This window comes from Brassica napus, chromosome C4, assembly GCF_020379485.1.
Source record: "Brassica napus cultivar Da-Ae chromosome C4, Da-Ae, whole genome shotgun sequence".
NCBI lineage: Eukaryota > Viridiplantae > Streptophyta > Magnoliopsida > Brassicales > Brassicaceae > Brassica > Brassica napus.
In genome coordinates, this window is record NC_063447.1 from 6236748 (window position 1) to 6252328 (window position 15581).

The 15581-nt window shown below is 34.6% G+C and overlaps 1 protein-coding gene across 1 annotated transcript; it reads left to right on the top strand.

Annotated features, from left to right (window-relative positions):
- The first annotated feature begins 510 nt into the window (after positions 1–510).
- On the top strand, positions 511–3865 carry LOC106454656 (exocyst complex component EXO70H1-like). The gene has a single exon (XM_013896764.3). The coding sequence runs from the start codon at positions 1747–1749 to the stop codon at positions 3712–3714; it is 1968 nt and encodes a 655-aa protein (XP_013752218.2). The 5' UTR covers positions 511–1746; the 3' UTR covers positions 3715–3865.
- Positions 3866–15581: the final 11716 nt, after the last annotated feature.

A 15581-nucleotide genomic window follows, 5' to 3' on the forward strand; every position in this document is an offset into this window, starting at 1 on the left:
AAACTCAGAATGTTTTATTTTTATTTGTACAACTTTGAATATTATCTAATATGTTTTTTTCAATTTTAATTTTAATTTTATATTTTCGAATTTAAATTTCAAAAATTTTATTTTTTTTAAAAAAATTATTTTTTTGAAATTCCGAGGAAATGAACCCTCGGAAGTTTCCGACGAACATTTCCTCGGAATATACCAAGATACTCCTTCCTCGGAATATACCGAGAGACTCATTCCTCGGAATTTTCCGAGGGCTCCGTTCCTCGGAAATTCCCGATGAAAATTCCGAGGAACATTTCGTCGGAACTTCCGAGGATTGGACCATCGGAAAGTCCATCGAAATATCCCGAGGAAGTTCTCCCTCGGTATATTCCGAGGACCTTTCCGACGAACTGGTGGTCCTCGGGGTTTCCTTGGAAATTCATTTCCTCGGAATTCCGTGGGAAATTTCCGAGGGATTTCCGAGGAAAAGTGAATTTCCGATGAGTTATTTCCGAGGACTTGTTTCGTCGGTATGTCGTCGGAATAACGTTATTCCGACGACATACCGACGATTTTTTCCTTCGGTATGCCACTGTTTTCTTGTAGTGATATATTCGATCAATTTACATTTAGCCATTTATAGTTTTTATAGTATTTTCAAAACAACTTTATCTTTAAAAGTGACAAAACCTCAAATTTAAAATCTGGGAGAGTGATTTTCTACAAAAGAAGAAATTTGACTTTGAAAATCGTATGATTTACATTGTAATCTTTACTATTATATTTTTTTATATAACTATAAAAACATACAATAGAAAATATTAAACATATTCTAGTACAAAATTAAATATAAAATTAATTATACCACAAATTTTAAATGAATTACATAATCATTTACTATAATTCTTTTCATTTTACTCATATATAATCAAATAATGCATTTGAAGTGATAAATGAGTCTTCTATTATTTTTATTTGTAGATTTCAAAGTAAGTTTGTTTAGTTCAATATTGTTTTGTAAAAAGTTTTGTTTTTATGTTATTATATATCTTGTATTTTGCATAACACATAATATCACAAGGATTGAAATGATGAACAAAAAAAAGAAGTTATTTGGAAAATATATAATTTAAAAGACTAACAAACCTTGAAACTTTAGAATAGTAAAACTTAACTTTCAGTATGCAAACTTCTAAATTTAGTGTTAAAGTTGCTTTTGGAGTATATAAAACTTTATATTTACAGTCATGAGATGCTTTTACGTAAAGAATTATACCTTTATACTTTTAATTGTTCGTCCTAATTTCGTATATATATCTAGGGGCCCATATATCTATAAAGAAACTACATGAAAGTTACTCGTACGGAATATTACGTACCTTATACGTATAGAAGACGTAATCAAATATTTGTTTGGTCATCCAAACATTGAGAAACCAATCTCTATATAATGCTCAATGACATTACACTGAATTATAAAACTTTATATTTTAACTCATTAGATACTTTTACCAAAAGAATTATACCTTATATACTTTTGATTATTCTTTCAAATAATTTATATATATATATAAAACTACATGATTGTTACTCGTACGGAACATTTCAAAGCTTGCACGTATAGAGAAGCTAGTCAACTGTCTGTTTTGGTCATTGGTGTCACTCAAACATTGATGAGCCATCTCTGATCTCTCTATATAATGTTCAATGACCTTTACAGAGACAACCAAGATATTAATAGTTACGTGGTTCCATTAAACCTCAGCCATGGTGAAAATGGCTAAATCTGTTACCTTCTCAACCTCTTCTTCTACATCAAACCTTTCATCTCATCCTTCTTTCACTTCTCTTGCTTCTTTCAATTCTCTTCCTGCTTCTCCACTCAGCCAGCCCTTTTCTCAGTCCATGATGGAGGAAGCCTTAGAGTCTGCAGAGTTAATCATCAAGAAGTGGGATCCTAACTCACAGTCCTACACGAAGATCATCTCTCTGTTCAGACACAGCAGAAAACAAGCCAAAGAATTCATCAGATGCGTCCGTGACTTACGCAAGGCCATGCACTTTCTTGTCTCTCAAGACTCCAAATCCGACAAGCTTGTCCTTGCGCAGAGCCTGATGCAGATCGGTATGTCCACGCTGGAGAAAGAGTTCTTCCAGATACTGTCTTCTAACCGAGACCATCTGGATCCTGATTCAACCTCTGTCCAGTCGACAATATCTAGCAACTCAGAGTTCGAAGTTTATATGGAAAATGATGATGATGAATATGATGAGCTGAAGAAGGCTGGTGAATCCATCTCTCAGGTGGAGAAAGCCTCAGCTCTGGTGATGTCTGACCTAAAAGTCATAGCAGAGACTATGATCAGCTGTGGTTATGGTAAAGAGTGCATAAAAAGCTATAAGTTGATTAGAAAGTCTATTGTTGATGAAGGGCTACACTTGCTTGGGATCGAGAAGGTCAAGACCTCTCAGTTTCAAAAAATGGACTGGGGAGTCCTCGAGCATATGATCAAGAACTGGGTCAAAGCTGCCAAGATTGGAGTCACAACACTCTTCAAAGGAGAGAAGCTTCTCTGTGATCATGTCTTCTCTGCATCCGTTACAATAGGACAATCTTGCTTTAACCAGATAGCCAAGGAAGCAGGACTCAATCTCTTCAGGTTACCTGAGCTAGTAGCCCACAAGGAGAAGAAACAACACCACCATGAGAGGATCTTCAAGCTGCTGGATCTCTATGCAGCTATCTCTGACCTTTGGCCAGACATAGAAATGATATTCAGCTTTGATTCGTTAGCTTCTGTGAAGACTCTTGTCCTCTCAACGCTCAAGAAACTCAAGGAATCTATCCACACGTGTCTCAAGGAGTTCGAGACGATGATACACAAGGATTCTTCTAAAGAAATTTCCCCTGAAGGAGGGGTTCACAAGCTGACTCGGACAACGATGAGTTTCATATCATCGTTGTCCGTATACAGCCGTGTGTTGTCTGTATACAGCCGTGTGTTGTCTGAGATCCTTACAGAGCATCCTCTTAAGAGAAACTCTCGCTTGCTAGAATCTTACTTCACGGCTCCCATCTTAGAAGATGAACACGTCAACAACCAAGCCTGCTCGGTCCATATTGCTTGGCTCATACTTGTTTTCCTATGCAAGCTAGACACCAAAGCAGAGAGTTACAATGATGTGTCTCTCTCTTACATCTTCCTTGTGAACAACCTTCAGTTTGTTATCGATACAGTTTGTTCAAGTCAACTCAAGAACCTCATAGGAGACGATTGGCTCACCAAGCACAAGGCAAAACTAAAAAGCTACGCTGAAAAGTACGAGAAAGCAGCTTGGACTAATGTTTTTGTATCACTACCTGCGAAAACAAGTGCCAAGCTATCACCAGAGGAGGCCACTACATGTTTCAAGAGGTTTCATGCAGCATTCGCCGGAGCATACTTGAAACAATCATCATGTATTATAGTGGATGCTAAGCTTAGGGACGACCTTAAGGTTTCTATAGCGAGGAAACTTGTACCGGAGTACAGAGAGTTTTACGAGAAGTACTTGCCAATGCTGAGGCAGGACAGAAACATAGAGATGTTGGTGTGTTTTAAGCCTGATAACTTGGAGAATTATCTCTCGGATCTTTTCCATGGAACACCAATGCTCAGTGGCTCTTCTCATTCTGCTGCTTCTGCTTCTTTGTCTTCTCCATCTTGTTTCTCAATTAGATGTGGAAAACACTAAATCTCGCAGTAAGAAGATTGTCTCAGAGAGAATATGTATGCATACAAGTTTCATGAATATTGATGCACTGCCTTTCTTGTCACTATACAGGGCCGGCTCAACATTGTTGGGCCTTAAGGCAAAAAAAAATATTTTTACCCTTTTTAAAATATTATTAAAATTTAATTAGTAATATTTTGTAATGAAAATAAAACTATATACATATCAAATAATTTTGGACTTTTCAATTTTATTTATTATATTTATAAGTTTCTTATATATAAAATATAGATTTAAAAACAAATTGTACCGCTTAATTATTATTATACGGGGGACACGGACTTGGGCCCTCGGCGGTCGCACCGCTTCTCCCCCTTTCCCCCCCCCCCTCCCCAATGAACCGGCCATCACTACAAGAAAATTGAAAAATGCTTAAAAAAAAACTAAAGAGTTACCGCAAACTGACGAAACCACAACTTCCGGTCCTCGCGAGGAATCACACTCCACTTCGAATATCCGGTATGGAGAATGGAATACATCATATTGTTGATGCTCCTGCTAATGCCATTGCTCGACTTGTCGAACCTTTAAAAAAAAGGCATGTTAGAAAGTTAATTAATGGAAAAACACTACAAATAAAATAAAAATACTAACCAAGTTGTATGTCCCGGTCGTGGGTTGGGATGGAGAACCGGGAGATGCTCTCGACCTGGTTGTTGAACCAATTGTTGAACTGACATGACCCTTGGATCCTCCTGAGCAGCTGGAGCGGGAACATATGGAGCGGGAGCGGGAACATATGCGGGAACCGAGTTTTGTTTGTGAGATGATCCCGATGGACGGGAACTGCTCGCCGAACTACCTCGGCCGCCACGGGGTGCAGAACGACGGGATGCGGAATGGCGTGCTTCCTCAGACCTAAAAAATAAATGTTAATACATCAAAAGATTGTTAAATATATTAAAAAATGATTTTCTATTTTTTTTTTTTTTAATTTATATATTTAAATCTAAAAATGATATATATATATATATATATATGTATGTATAAAAAATTTATAAATGTTTTAAAAAAACTATAAATATAATAATGGTTGTTAAATGTATTAAAAATTATTTTTACATCTAAAAATGATATATAAATATATATATATATATATGTATGTATAAAAATTATAAATATTTTTAAAAATGTTTATAAATATAGAACCGGTTGTTAAATATATAAAAAAATATATATACGTTTTTATCTATATAAAAAAATATAAAATCGTTTTTTCTATAAAAAAATATTCATAAAACGTTTATAAATATAGAAAAGGTTGTTAAATATATATAAAACTTAAAAAAAACGTTTTATAATATATAATATATTACTGGAAACCCCAAAAACAATTTTAAAAATACAAAAACGTTTTCAATCCAAAAATAATTAAAACAACAATCCAAACAACAATCCTAACTAATAGATCCTAAACTATCCATTCAATCTTAAAGTTTTCAATCAAACAACCTTAAATCCTAAGATCTAACTTCCTAAACCCTAAAAAATTGAAATACACAAAGGTTTTATAGAATCTTACATGATTTGTGGAGTGGGGAAGAGATTTGACGGTGGGAAGAGGAATCGCCGGAGATGGGAGCTCGCAAATCGCCGGAGTCGCCGTCAAAGAGAGAAAAATTGGAGAGAGTTTAGAGAGAGAGGCGGAAATGGCGAAGAAGGAAGTGTTTAGGGTTTTTATCTTTAATGATTCCGATGGACACGTATCCGTCGGAATTTCGTCGGAATCATTAAATATATATGTTCGCGAAAATTTTCACGCGGTTTCTTTTTCCCGGGTAATTTGATATTCCGACGGAATTAGTAATGTCGTCGGAATTTCGTCGGATATTAAATCCGTCAGACAGTCGTCGGTATTTTCTGACGGATTACTGACGAGTTTTTCCTACGGAATTCCGACGACGTAGTGTTTAGAGGTTGAACACAAGTTTCTAAATGCAAAATCCAAATCTTTGATAATATATATAGTATTTGCATAAAGATTTAACTATAAAAATGTTTACATAACAGGATTTTACACAAAAATATTTTTGTAGTATAAGATTAGATGAATATGATTGTATAAGTATATGAGTGTTATGATGAGATGTTATGAAAACCATGATATACATAAATAAATATTTTAATGAGTTGTTATATTTGAACGGTTATGATCTAATACTATACTAAACACTTATTATGTGTTATTTTCATATATAGTTTCGGTATCCAAATTTATATATATTTTGATATGAAAATTTTAAAAAACATAAGTCCTCGGAAATACCTCGGAATATACCGAGGACATTCCGACGAATTTAACAAGTTCGTCGAAATGTCCTCGGTATATTCTGAGGTATTTCCGAGGAACTTGTCCACTTAGAATGAAACCATATTTCGTCGCTATGTCGTCGGTATATAGTGACGGAATACCGACGGACTTGTTTAAAAAAAATAAAAAAATAAAACAACTTATGTAATTACAACAACTAATAAATACAAGTCAAATAATAAGAATTCCTAATCAGAATCATCAGAATCTTCATCAAACTCCCCAACCTCAGCTTCGTCCTCTGAATGTACAACAGCATCAAGTCCAAACTCGGTAAAATTCTCAACGAGTTCAACATCTGCCAAATCTTCAACTGCACTCAAGTTGCTGGTAGAGTCTGGTTGTAATGGTTCATTATCAGAAGTTCCATCCACTCATCCTCTTTGGTTGATTTGCGTTACAGTGACCCATGGATCGTCTATGTACGTCACCCGAGGGTAACTGATGTAGCACACCTATCAATTATACAAGGTATTAGTAAAATATAAACCATTAATTATGAATAAATTGACATACCTGATCAGCTTGCGAAGCAAGAATGAAGGGGTCATAATATTGAAGTTTCTGCCGCGAATGAACCGATGTAACACCAAACGCATCAGTCTTCACTCCTCTATCTGGGGTGGTGTCATACCAATCACAATAGAATACTACACACCGCAATCCAACCATACCAGGAAACTAGATTTCCAATATTTCTTCTATGTTGCCGTAGTCGACATCGTCACCGGAACAAGACGAAACACCATCATCATATGTTGTCCTAGAATGACCTTTCCTTGTGAATGCATATCCTCGCGTACAATATTTTGGATATGATTTGACCACATAGTTTGGTCCCCGCACAAATTCGCGTATCCAATCATCAAACACAAAACCTGTGGCCAAACCATCATTCACCTACAAATTAAAAACATATATATATGGAGTGAAAAGTTAATTACTTTATATTAAATATAAACTAACCATATGCATAGGGTAATATGATATATGACTCACATAACTAAGAAGTCATGCAGCAAATCCGTTATGTCTGAGTTGTTGAAGCTCATCTTCTGTCGCATGCCTGTGAGTCATACGCAACTCTGCCATATAAACACTATATAAAAAGATATTATCAATATAAAATAAAATTATTGAATATTAATCAAAAAATTTAAATGAATAACTATTTTACCTCTCATATTGTAGAACATCTTCACAGTTGGTGAGCAAATATGTTTGCAAATGAGCGTGCTCAGTCTCCGTAAGTCTCTGCTTCGTGGGTTTTCCACTAAGTCGTCCTACTTTCGTGAACATGCTTGGGACAGTAACATGATATGTTGCCCTCTCCCCTCTGTCATCATGCCGAGCAGGTCTTCGGTTTTTTGTATGCACTTCTGATGGAAAATAGTTTTCAGCAAAGATTGCAGTTTCTTCATTGATCACCTGGGCGACTATAGATCCTTCCACCTTGCTTAAATTTTTGACCTTCTTCTTCAGATGATTCATATAACGCTCAAAAAGATACATCCATCGGTACTGCACAGGACCACCAAGTTCCAATTCTCTTGCGAGATGAATAGCAAGATGTTCCATTACATCAAAGAATGATGGAGGAAATATCTTCTCGAGGTTGCACATGTTGACTGGTATGTTTGCCTTCAAATTACTAATACCCTCTGCAGTCACTGCTCTGGTGCATAAATCGCGGAAAAAAACACTTACACCTGCAATTACTTCATGAACATTACGTGGCAATAGTGCGAAAAAAGCAAACGGAGGGAGGTGCTGCATAATTACATGACAATCATGACTCTTCAAGCCAGTAAACTTTCCTTCACTTCTATCAACGCAGTTTCGCAAATTTGATGAATAACCGTCTGGAAATTTCACTCTATCTGTAATCCAATCAAAGAACTCTTCTTTTCCAGCACCATCCAGCCGATAAATGGGAAAAGAAGCCGTACCGTTCTCATCAATGTGAAGTTCAGAACGATCACAGATATCGACTAAATCCAACCTTGACTTCAAATTATCCTTCGTTTTACCTTGGATGTTAAGGATTGTGTTCATCAGATTGTCGAAAAAGTTTTTCTCGATATGCATCACATCTAAATTATGCCGCAATAGATGATCCTCCCAATATGGCAGATCCCAGAAATACTCTTTTTGTGCCAGTTATGTAGCTCTCCAACCGCATCGACTCGAATGTTTTTATGTCCACCTACGTCTGGCGTCCTACCTGCACCAAAATCCCTCAACTGCTTCCACAAATTTTCCCCACTAACTTCCTCAGGTGGACCATCAAACACCTGCTTGTTCTTCGTAAACAAAGTCTTACTCCTACGGTATGGATGATCAGATGGTAGAAATCTTCTGTGACAGTCAAACCAACACGTTTTTCTTCCGTGCTTTAGTTGGAAAGAATCTGTGTCATCTTGACAATATGGACATGATAGCCTCCCATGTGTTATCCATCCGGATAACATACCATATGCTGGAAAGTCACTTATTGTCCACATAAGTACTGCCCGCATATAAAAGTTTTCCTTGCACGAAACGTCGTATGTCTCAACACCATGCGCTCATAGTTGTTGCAACTCATATATCAGTGGTTGAAGAAACACGTCTAGTGATCTCTTAGGATGCTCTGGCCCGGGGATGAGAATTGAGAGGAACAAAAACTCTCGTCGCATGCACAAGCTTGACGGTAAGTTGTACGGTGTCACAATAACTGGCCATAGAGAATATTGTCTTCCACTCTTTCCAAATGGGCTGAAACCATCAGTACATAATCCAAGATAAACATTTCTTCTCTCTTCCGAAAATTCTGGATATGTTGACAGGAAATGTTTCCAAGCCTTCGCATCTGAAGGATGTCTAATCTCACCATTTGTGGAATGCTCTGCATGCCATCTCATTGCTTTTGCTGTGCGCTCACACTGATACAACCTCTGCAATCTTTCCGTCAAAGGCAAATACCACATCCTTTTGAACGGGATTGGAACTCTTCACCTCGTCTCCTGATAACGAGGTTTCCTACAAAATTTACAGTTATCCCATTCCTTATCCGCTCCCCAGTAGATCATGCAGTTGTCAATACATATATCGATCACTTCGTACGGTAGTTGAAGACCCGCAACAAGTTTCTGAACCTCTTAGTATGAACCCGGTGCAAGATTATCCTCAGGTTGAATACCTTTGACAAAATCAGTAATCGCATCCACACATTCTTCAGCCAAATTATAGTCTGTCTTAATACTCATCAATCTAGTTGCAGATGATAAGGGTGAATTACCATCTCTACAACCTTTATACAAAGGTTGTTTTCCGGCATCCAACATGTCAAAAAATCTCCTAGATTCGGGATTTGGTTCTTCTCCTCTATAATGATCATGTACCATCTGCACAGTACCTACACCATAATCTATATCCGTTCTAGGTTCTTCTAACCTAATATCAGGCTGAGGTTCGCTAGTACTACCATATTCATAACCAGTTTCCCCATGAAGATACCAAACTTTATAATTACGTGAAAATTCTCTCATATACAAATGAGTCCAAACATCAAATTCTCTTATAATCCTATTATTATTGCAAGTAGAGCAGGGACATCTTAACATACCGGTTTTTGCATCCGGTTGCTGTTCAACAAGCTTCATGAATTCTCCAATCCCTTGAACGTATTCTTCCGTAAGTAAATTGGTGTTGGGATCCATATGAGGTTTATCCATCCACGAATGATAATAAACTCCTGAAGACATGATTTTCTCGGAATTGTTGTGATTAGAGAGAGTGAAGAGAGAATGAGGAGTGAATGAGTTGAATGAGGAGAGGTTGTATTTATAGGAAATTGCTTACGGCAGTCCAACGATATTCCGACGGAATTCCGACGACCCTAACGGTTATATCCGTCAGAATTCCGTCGGTATTTTCCTATCTCAACGGCTATAAAACGGTCATATGTATTTGTCGGCAACGGTCAAAAGGTTCGTCAGAAATTCGTCGGTATATACCGACGAACTTCCGACGACAGCAACGGTTATATTATTGATCGCAAGGTCGTCGGAAAGTCGTCGGTATATACCGACGAACTTCCAACGAACGTAACGGTTATATATTTAATCGGAATGTCGTCGGAATTGCGTCGGTATATACCGACGCACACTTTTTGGTCGAAAAGTCGTCGGTATATTCCGACGAATTTTCGACGAAGTAGTATTTTTTGTTTTCGTCGGAATGCCGTTGGAAAATCGTCAAATGCGTCCGACGACTTTGTTGTCCGTCGGAACGTCCGTCGGAATATAGCGTGTTTTCTTGTAGTGCATGTCACTTTCTTCTGTTAAACTAAATATCAGTAAACGCATCATATGAGAGAGATTATTGTGGGTTTTGGTTAGGTTACTGTGCTAGTATATTTTTCTGTCAATAAAACTACAAAATTAATTTGGGCTTAATAAATTATTTGGATGAAAAGGACATATTTTGAGAAATTAATAGCATCGTCCAAAGTATCATGATGGTCATGCTCTCTGTCTAGCAACACGGTCAGAGAAAGAGTCTGGCCTGTGCCTGGGCGTGTGCCATCCAAGGAGCTGGGCAGGTAAAACCCCTGAGCTTTCCCTATAACTGCTGATCCTAGCTCGTGGCTTTAGGTTAGCTCATCACATCTTATGTTTTGCGTCATCATGATTGTTTTCTTTATAAGTTACAACTCAATAAGAAACACATCATTAATGCTTCTTCGAAAACATTCTTTTACTCTTTTATTATAATTGAAAGATCTTTTAAATCAATGATTTTACAGCTTATAATTCTACTAATATTTTATGATTTTACTTTCATTATTTTAATGAATGGTTCCACATGGACAATTTTTACGGCAGAATTTTATTTTCTCTAATTTCTCAATCAAAAACATATTTGAAAAACCAAAAATACAGTGGAGGATAAACTTGCATGTGGTATTTACAGTTTCTTTTCTGTTATATTATATGTTGATTTGGTTCCACCGATTTGGTTTTCCATTCGATTTCGTCTGTAAAATAATTTAGCTACCATTGTTGTTAAAAAAATGAGCGGTTCCATGATTTTTTATAGGCACAAACATCTCAGATAATTTAGTCTTATGATTTACGGCCAAAATTGGCATTCATATACCCTATCTAGTGACTTTGAAAGAAATTTGTTTAAAGTTATTTAGTAGTAAGCGAGCTTTGAGTTACTAAGCAACCCAGATTTAAAGGAATCCTACTACACTCCATCATTTAGTCATGTAGATATGCTCTCACTATTTAAAGTGTAGAGACGTAACTAATATTGCGTATGAACGGTGACTAAGGAGCGACGAGGAATAATACAATCCCTCACATTCTTACAAAAAATCACCATTTACAAGGAATAATTTTTACTTCTCATTCTCTACCATTCTTTTTTTCAAGAGAAATTTAAGTTATTTCTGGTTAAATATGAGAAGGAACAACCATTCTTTTTATTTTTGCAATTTTATTTATCTATGTTCTTTTCCTATTCGTTTTTTCTTTTCATTCCTGCAATTTTATATGTGTGTGGTTTGGGACGAGAGATAAGAGTTTCTGCCCCGAACCTCTCAGTAATTCACAAAAAAAGAATATTCCGTAGAGAGGTCTCTTTGGAAATTATTATGATCCTCCCATATATTCAAGATATCCAGGTTAATAAAAAGAAACACTATATACGTGATAAATGTCGAGTTATATTGGTGACCAGGGAACGACGAGGAATAATGCATTCCCTAACGTTCCTAAAAAAAATTACCATTCACAAGGAATAATAATTTTCTCTCATTCCCTTTCATTCCTTTTTTTGTAGAGAATTAAAGAACAAAATTATTCCTTGTCAAATTTGATAAGGAATAACCATTCCTTTTCATTCCTGGTATTTTATTCCCGTACATTTCTTTTTTATTCGTTCCTCTTGTTTCCCGGATGGTCACCAGTCGGACCCTATATAAATAAAACACCACAAGAGTAATGGAATTCGAAGACGCAATGGGTAAAGATCGTAGATCTTGATCCGCACAACCGCGCGTAGGTTTTTGTTTTCTTTATTGTTATATAAACATTTTGTTTTCAATTTTAAATTGGTATATATTATAATATATATGTGTCTATAAATATTTAAAACATAATAAATTTACAGTATATTTTTCATTGAATATATTGTTTCAAACTTTCATATGTATTTGTATCTTCTTCTATATTTATATTTTTGGATTATTATTTCATCATTAAAATCGTAACTATATATATAAAGATTAGTAAAATATTGTTTTATATATTCAAAAATATTGCAACATTTCACAAATTTAGAAAGTTTTTAAAAAATTAAATTTTCCACTTCATAGATTTATATTATCGAGTAAATAATTAAACATTTAGTTTTTGTTTAAATTTTAAAATAAAGTATTAAAATTTGTTTTCATTGGTGTAAGGTAGTAAAGATTAACCATTGTTAGGTAATATGATTTTTGTTATTTAAAAAAAAATCTTTATAATTTTAAAAGTTAACATCGACAAATATTTAAATAATTAACATATGGAAGTATAGTATTACAACATTAAATTACATCTGTTTAATTTATACTATCTATAAATTCAATGGATCATCTATTGTTTAAATCCAATTATTGATAGTCCACTAAAAATTTCTGGTAGGTCAAAAATTTAAATGATAAGATTAGAGATTAAATGTAACATAATTTTCTAGAAATGGTCTATTAGGTCCATTTTTAAAAAAATCACACATAAATCAAAGTTGTGACTTCTGTTTTAATATATAAGACTAGATCTCGATCCGCGCAACCGCGCAGATTTTTGTTTTCATTTATTTTTTATAATTATTTTGTTTTCAATTCTAAATTGGTATATATTATAATATATATGTGTCTATCAATCTTTAAAGCATAATAAGTTTACGGTATATTTTTTTATTGAATTGATTGTTTCAAACTTTCACATGTATTTGTATTTTCTTCTATATATATATTTCGGATTATTATTACATTATTAAAATCGTAACTATATATATAAAGATTATTAAAATATTGGTTTATTGTCATATTCAAAGATATTGTAACATTTCACAAATTTAGAAAGTTTTTTAAAAATTAAACATTTGGTTTTTGTTTAATTTTTAAAATAAACTATATAGTTTAAAATTTGTTTTCATTGGTTTAAGGTAGTAAAGATTAATCATTGTTAGATAATATGATTTTTGTTATTTAAAAAAAAACGATTTATAATTTTAAAAGTTAACATCGATAAATATTTAAATATTTAACATATGGAGGTATAATATTACAACATTAAATTATATATATTTAATTTATACTATCTATAAATCTAATGAATCATCTATTGTTTAAATAAAATTATTGATAGCCCAATAAAAATTTCTTGTAGGTCCAAAATTTAAATGATAAGATTAGAGATTAAATATAACATGACTTTAGGAATATGTATATTAGGTCTATTTTTTAAAAAATCACACATGAATCAAGGTCGTGACTTCTGTTTTAATATATAAGATCACACATGAATCAAGGTCGTGACTTCTGTTTTAATATATAAGATATAAGATCACACATGAATCAAGGTCGTGACTTCTGTTTTAATATATAAGATATTTATTCACAAACGCATTATTGTTATCTTATATTATCGAAATAAAAATACTTGATTTACTTGCAAGTCGTTTTTAAACTGGAAGCATCCAAATGACCCAATATATAGGATCGTTTTCTGTCGTTTGGGTTTGAGAGAATTCACTGGTTCTCTATCAACAAAACCAAAGCTTTTTTTTCTTTGAAACTATGTGTATACATTCCCAGTGCGAAAGTCTATATCCCTTTTTTTTTCTTTATTGGCTTCAAAAGTTAAAGATCACACGTCAAAGATTTGTTAATTGTTAATCAGATGGCTGTGTCATTCTCCGAATACAATGGGCGCTATACTAGGCATGGGCAATCGGATGACCATTCCGGTTCGGTTCGGATCTAATCGAGTTTACAAATTTCAGCTCCATTCAAGTTTTATAAAAGTTTGGGTTGGTCTCGTTTTGGATTTAGTCGGATTCGGTTTGGGTTTAGTAATACATATTAAACCCGGTTGAACCCATTACTTATCGGGTTCGGATCTAAATCAGGTTTTGGCTATCCACATATCTATATTTTACCCAAAAGTACCTGTTTTAGAAATTTCTTCCTGCATTTTTTTCATGAAAAACATGTCAGACAAAGCAAAACACAAGACGTACGATACGAGCGAAACATAGGCAATGGTTCTTAACATTACAAGTATAGTAGGTCAAGGAAAGAAGAGACCATATACACGTTAATTACAAGCAAAGTAGGTGTATATGTTTCCTTCCTTTTCCTATTTTAGTATACTGCATCTTCATACTGAACTTCATGTTCTTTGCCAGCTCCATTGTTCTGTGAGGATGATGAATCCATCTGCAAAAAGTAAACCACAATATTCAGAGCCAAACAAAACACAATTTCATAACATGATAACATAATGAATAAAATAATACAATTTGAAAGAAACTTAGCACACGTAGCATCAAACAACTACCAATAATATTCTTTGAAAAGAAACTTAGCACACGTAGCATCAAACAACGATGCATAATGAATACAATGATATAATAATACTCTTTGAAAGTAACTTAAATCATTGTTCATCACACGCATCTAACTAGCATCAAAGACGGATTTAAAAACGAAACAGAGACAAAACACTGTCAAACCAGAAAACAACTACTCAGCACAGTATCCAAATAGCATCAAACAACGAAGCATATTAAAAAAGTTTCAGCCCGAAAACTATTCATATAAATAGTTTAAACACTATCAAACCACAATATTTAAAACTTATAGGAGCTAAGAATTAGGGTTTCAAATTCTAAATAGAAAAGAGAATTGATGAGAATATGCAGTGAATCGGATTAAGAAATGAATATCTGTGAAGATAGTTAGGGACGATGAGATTTCACGGCTTGATAGTTGAGGTTTTGCAAAGAATAACTCTGTAATCGAATAGGGTTGAGGGAAACAAGGATCACAGAAGATCGGGTTTCGGTTATAACTATTGGGGTTTTCGGTTTACACCCGACCCGAAACCCATTATACCAAAATTACAGATCCAATCAGTTATTGACAAACATCCGAACCCGACCCGAACATGTTTCAATTCGTGTTTTCGGGTTCGGATTATTTGCCCCGGGCCTACGGCTATACCACTAGAAAACAACGATGTGACTACCACGTATAAAACTTGTAGACAAAAAAAAAACAGTTGTGCGTTGACGTGTACAAGGTGTAAGAAAACAGGTATATACGTACATGCGAGTGCGACTGATGTAAAAGTTGATAAACAGTCGTTAGCAACGGATCATCCAAATAATCTAGGAACGATCAAAATATGATTTGGTTTATATGGGTTTTAGATGACACTGACAGAAGAAAGATTAAACCTGAAAACTGTTTAGAGTT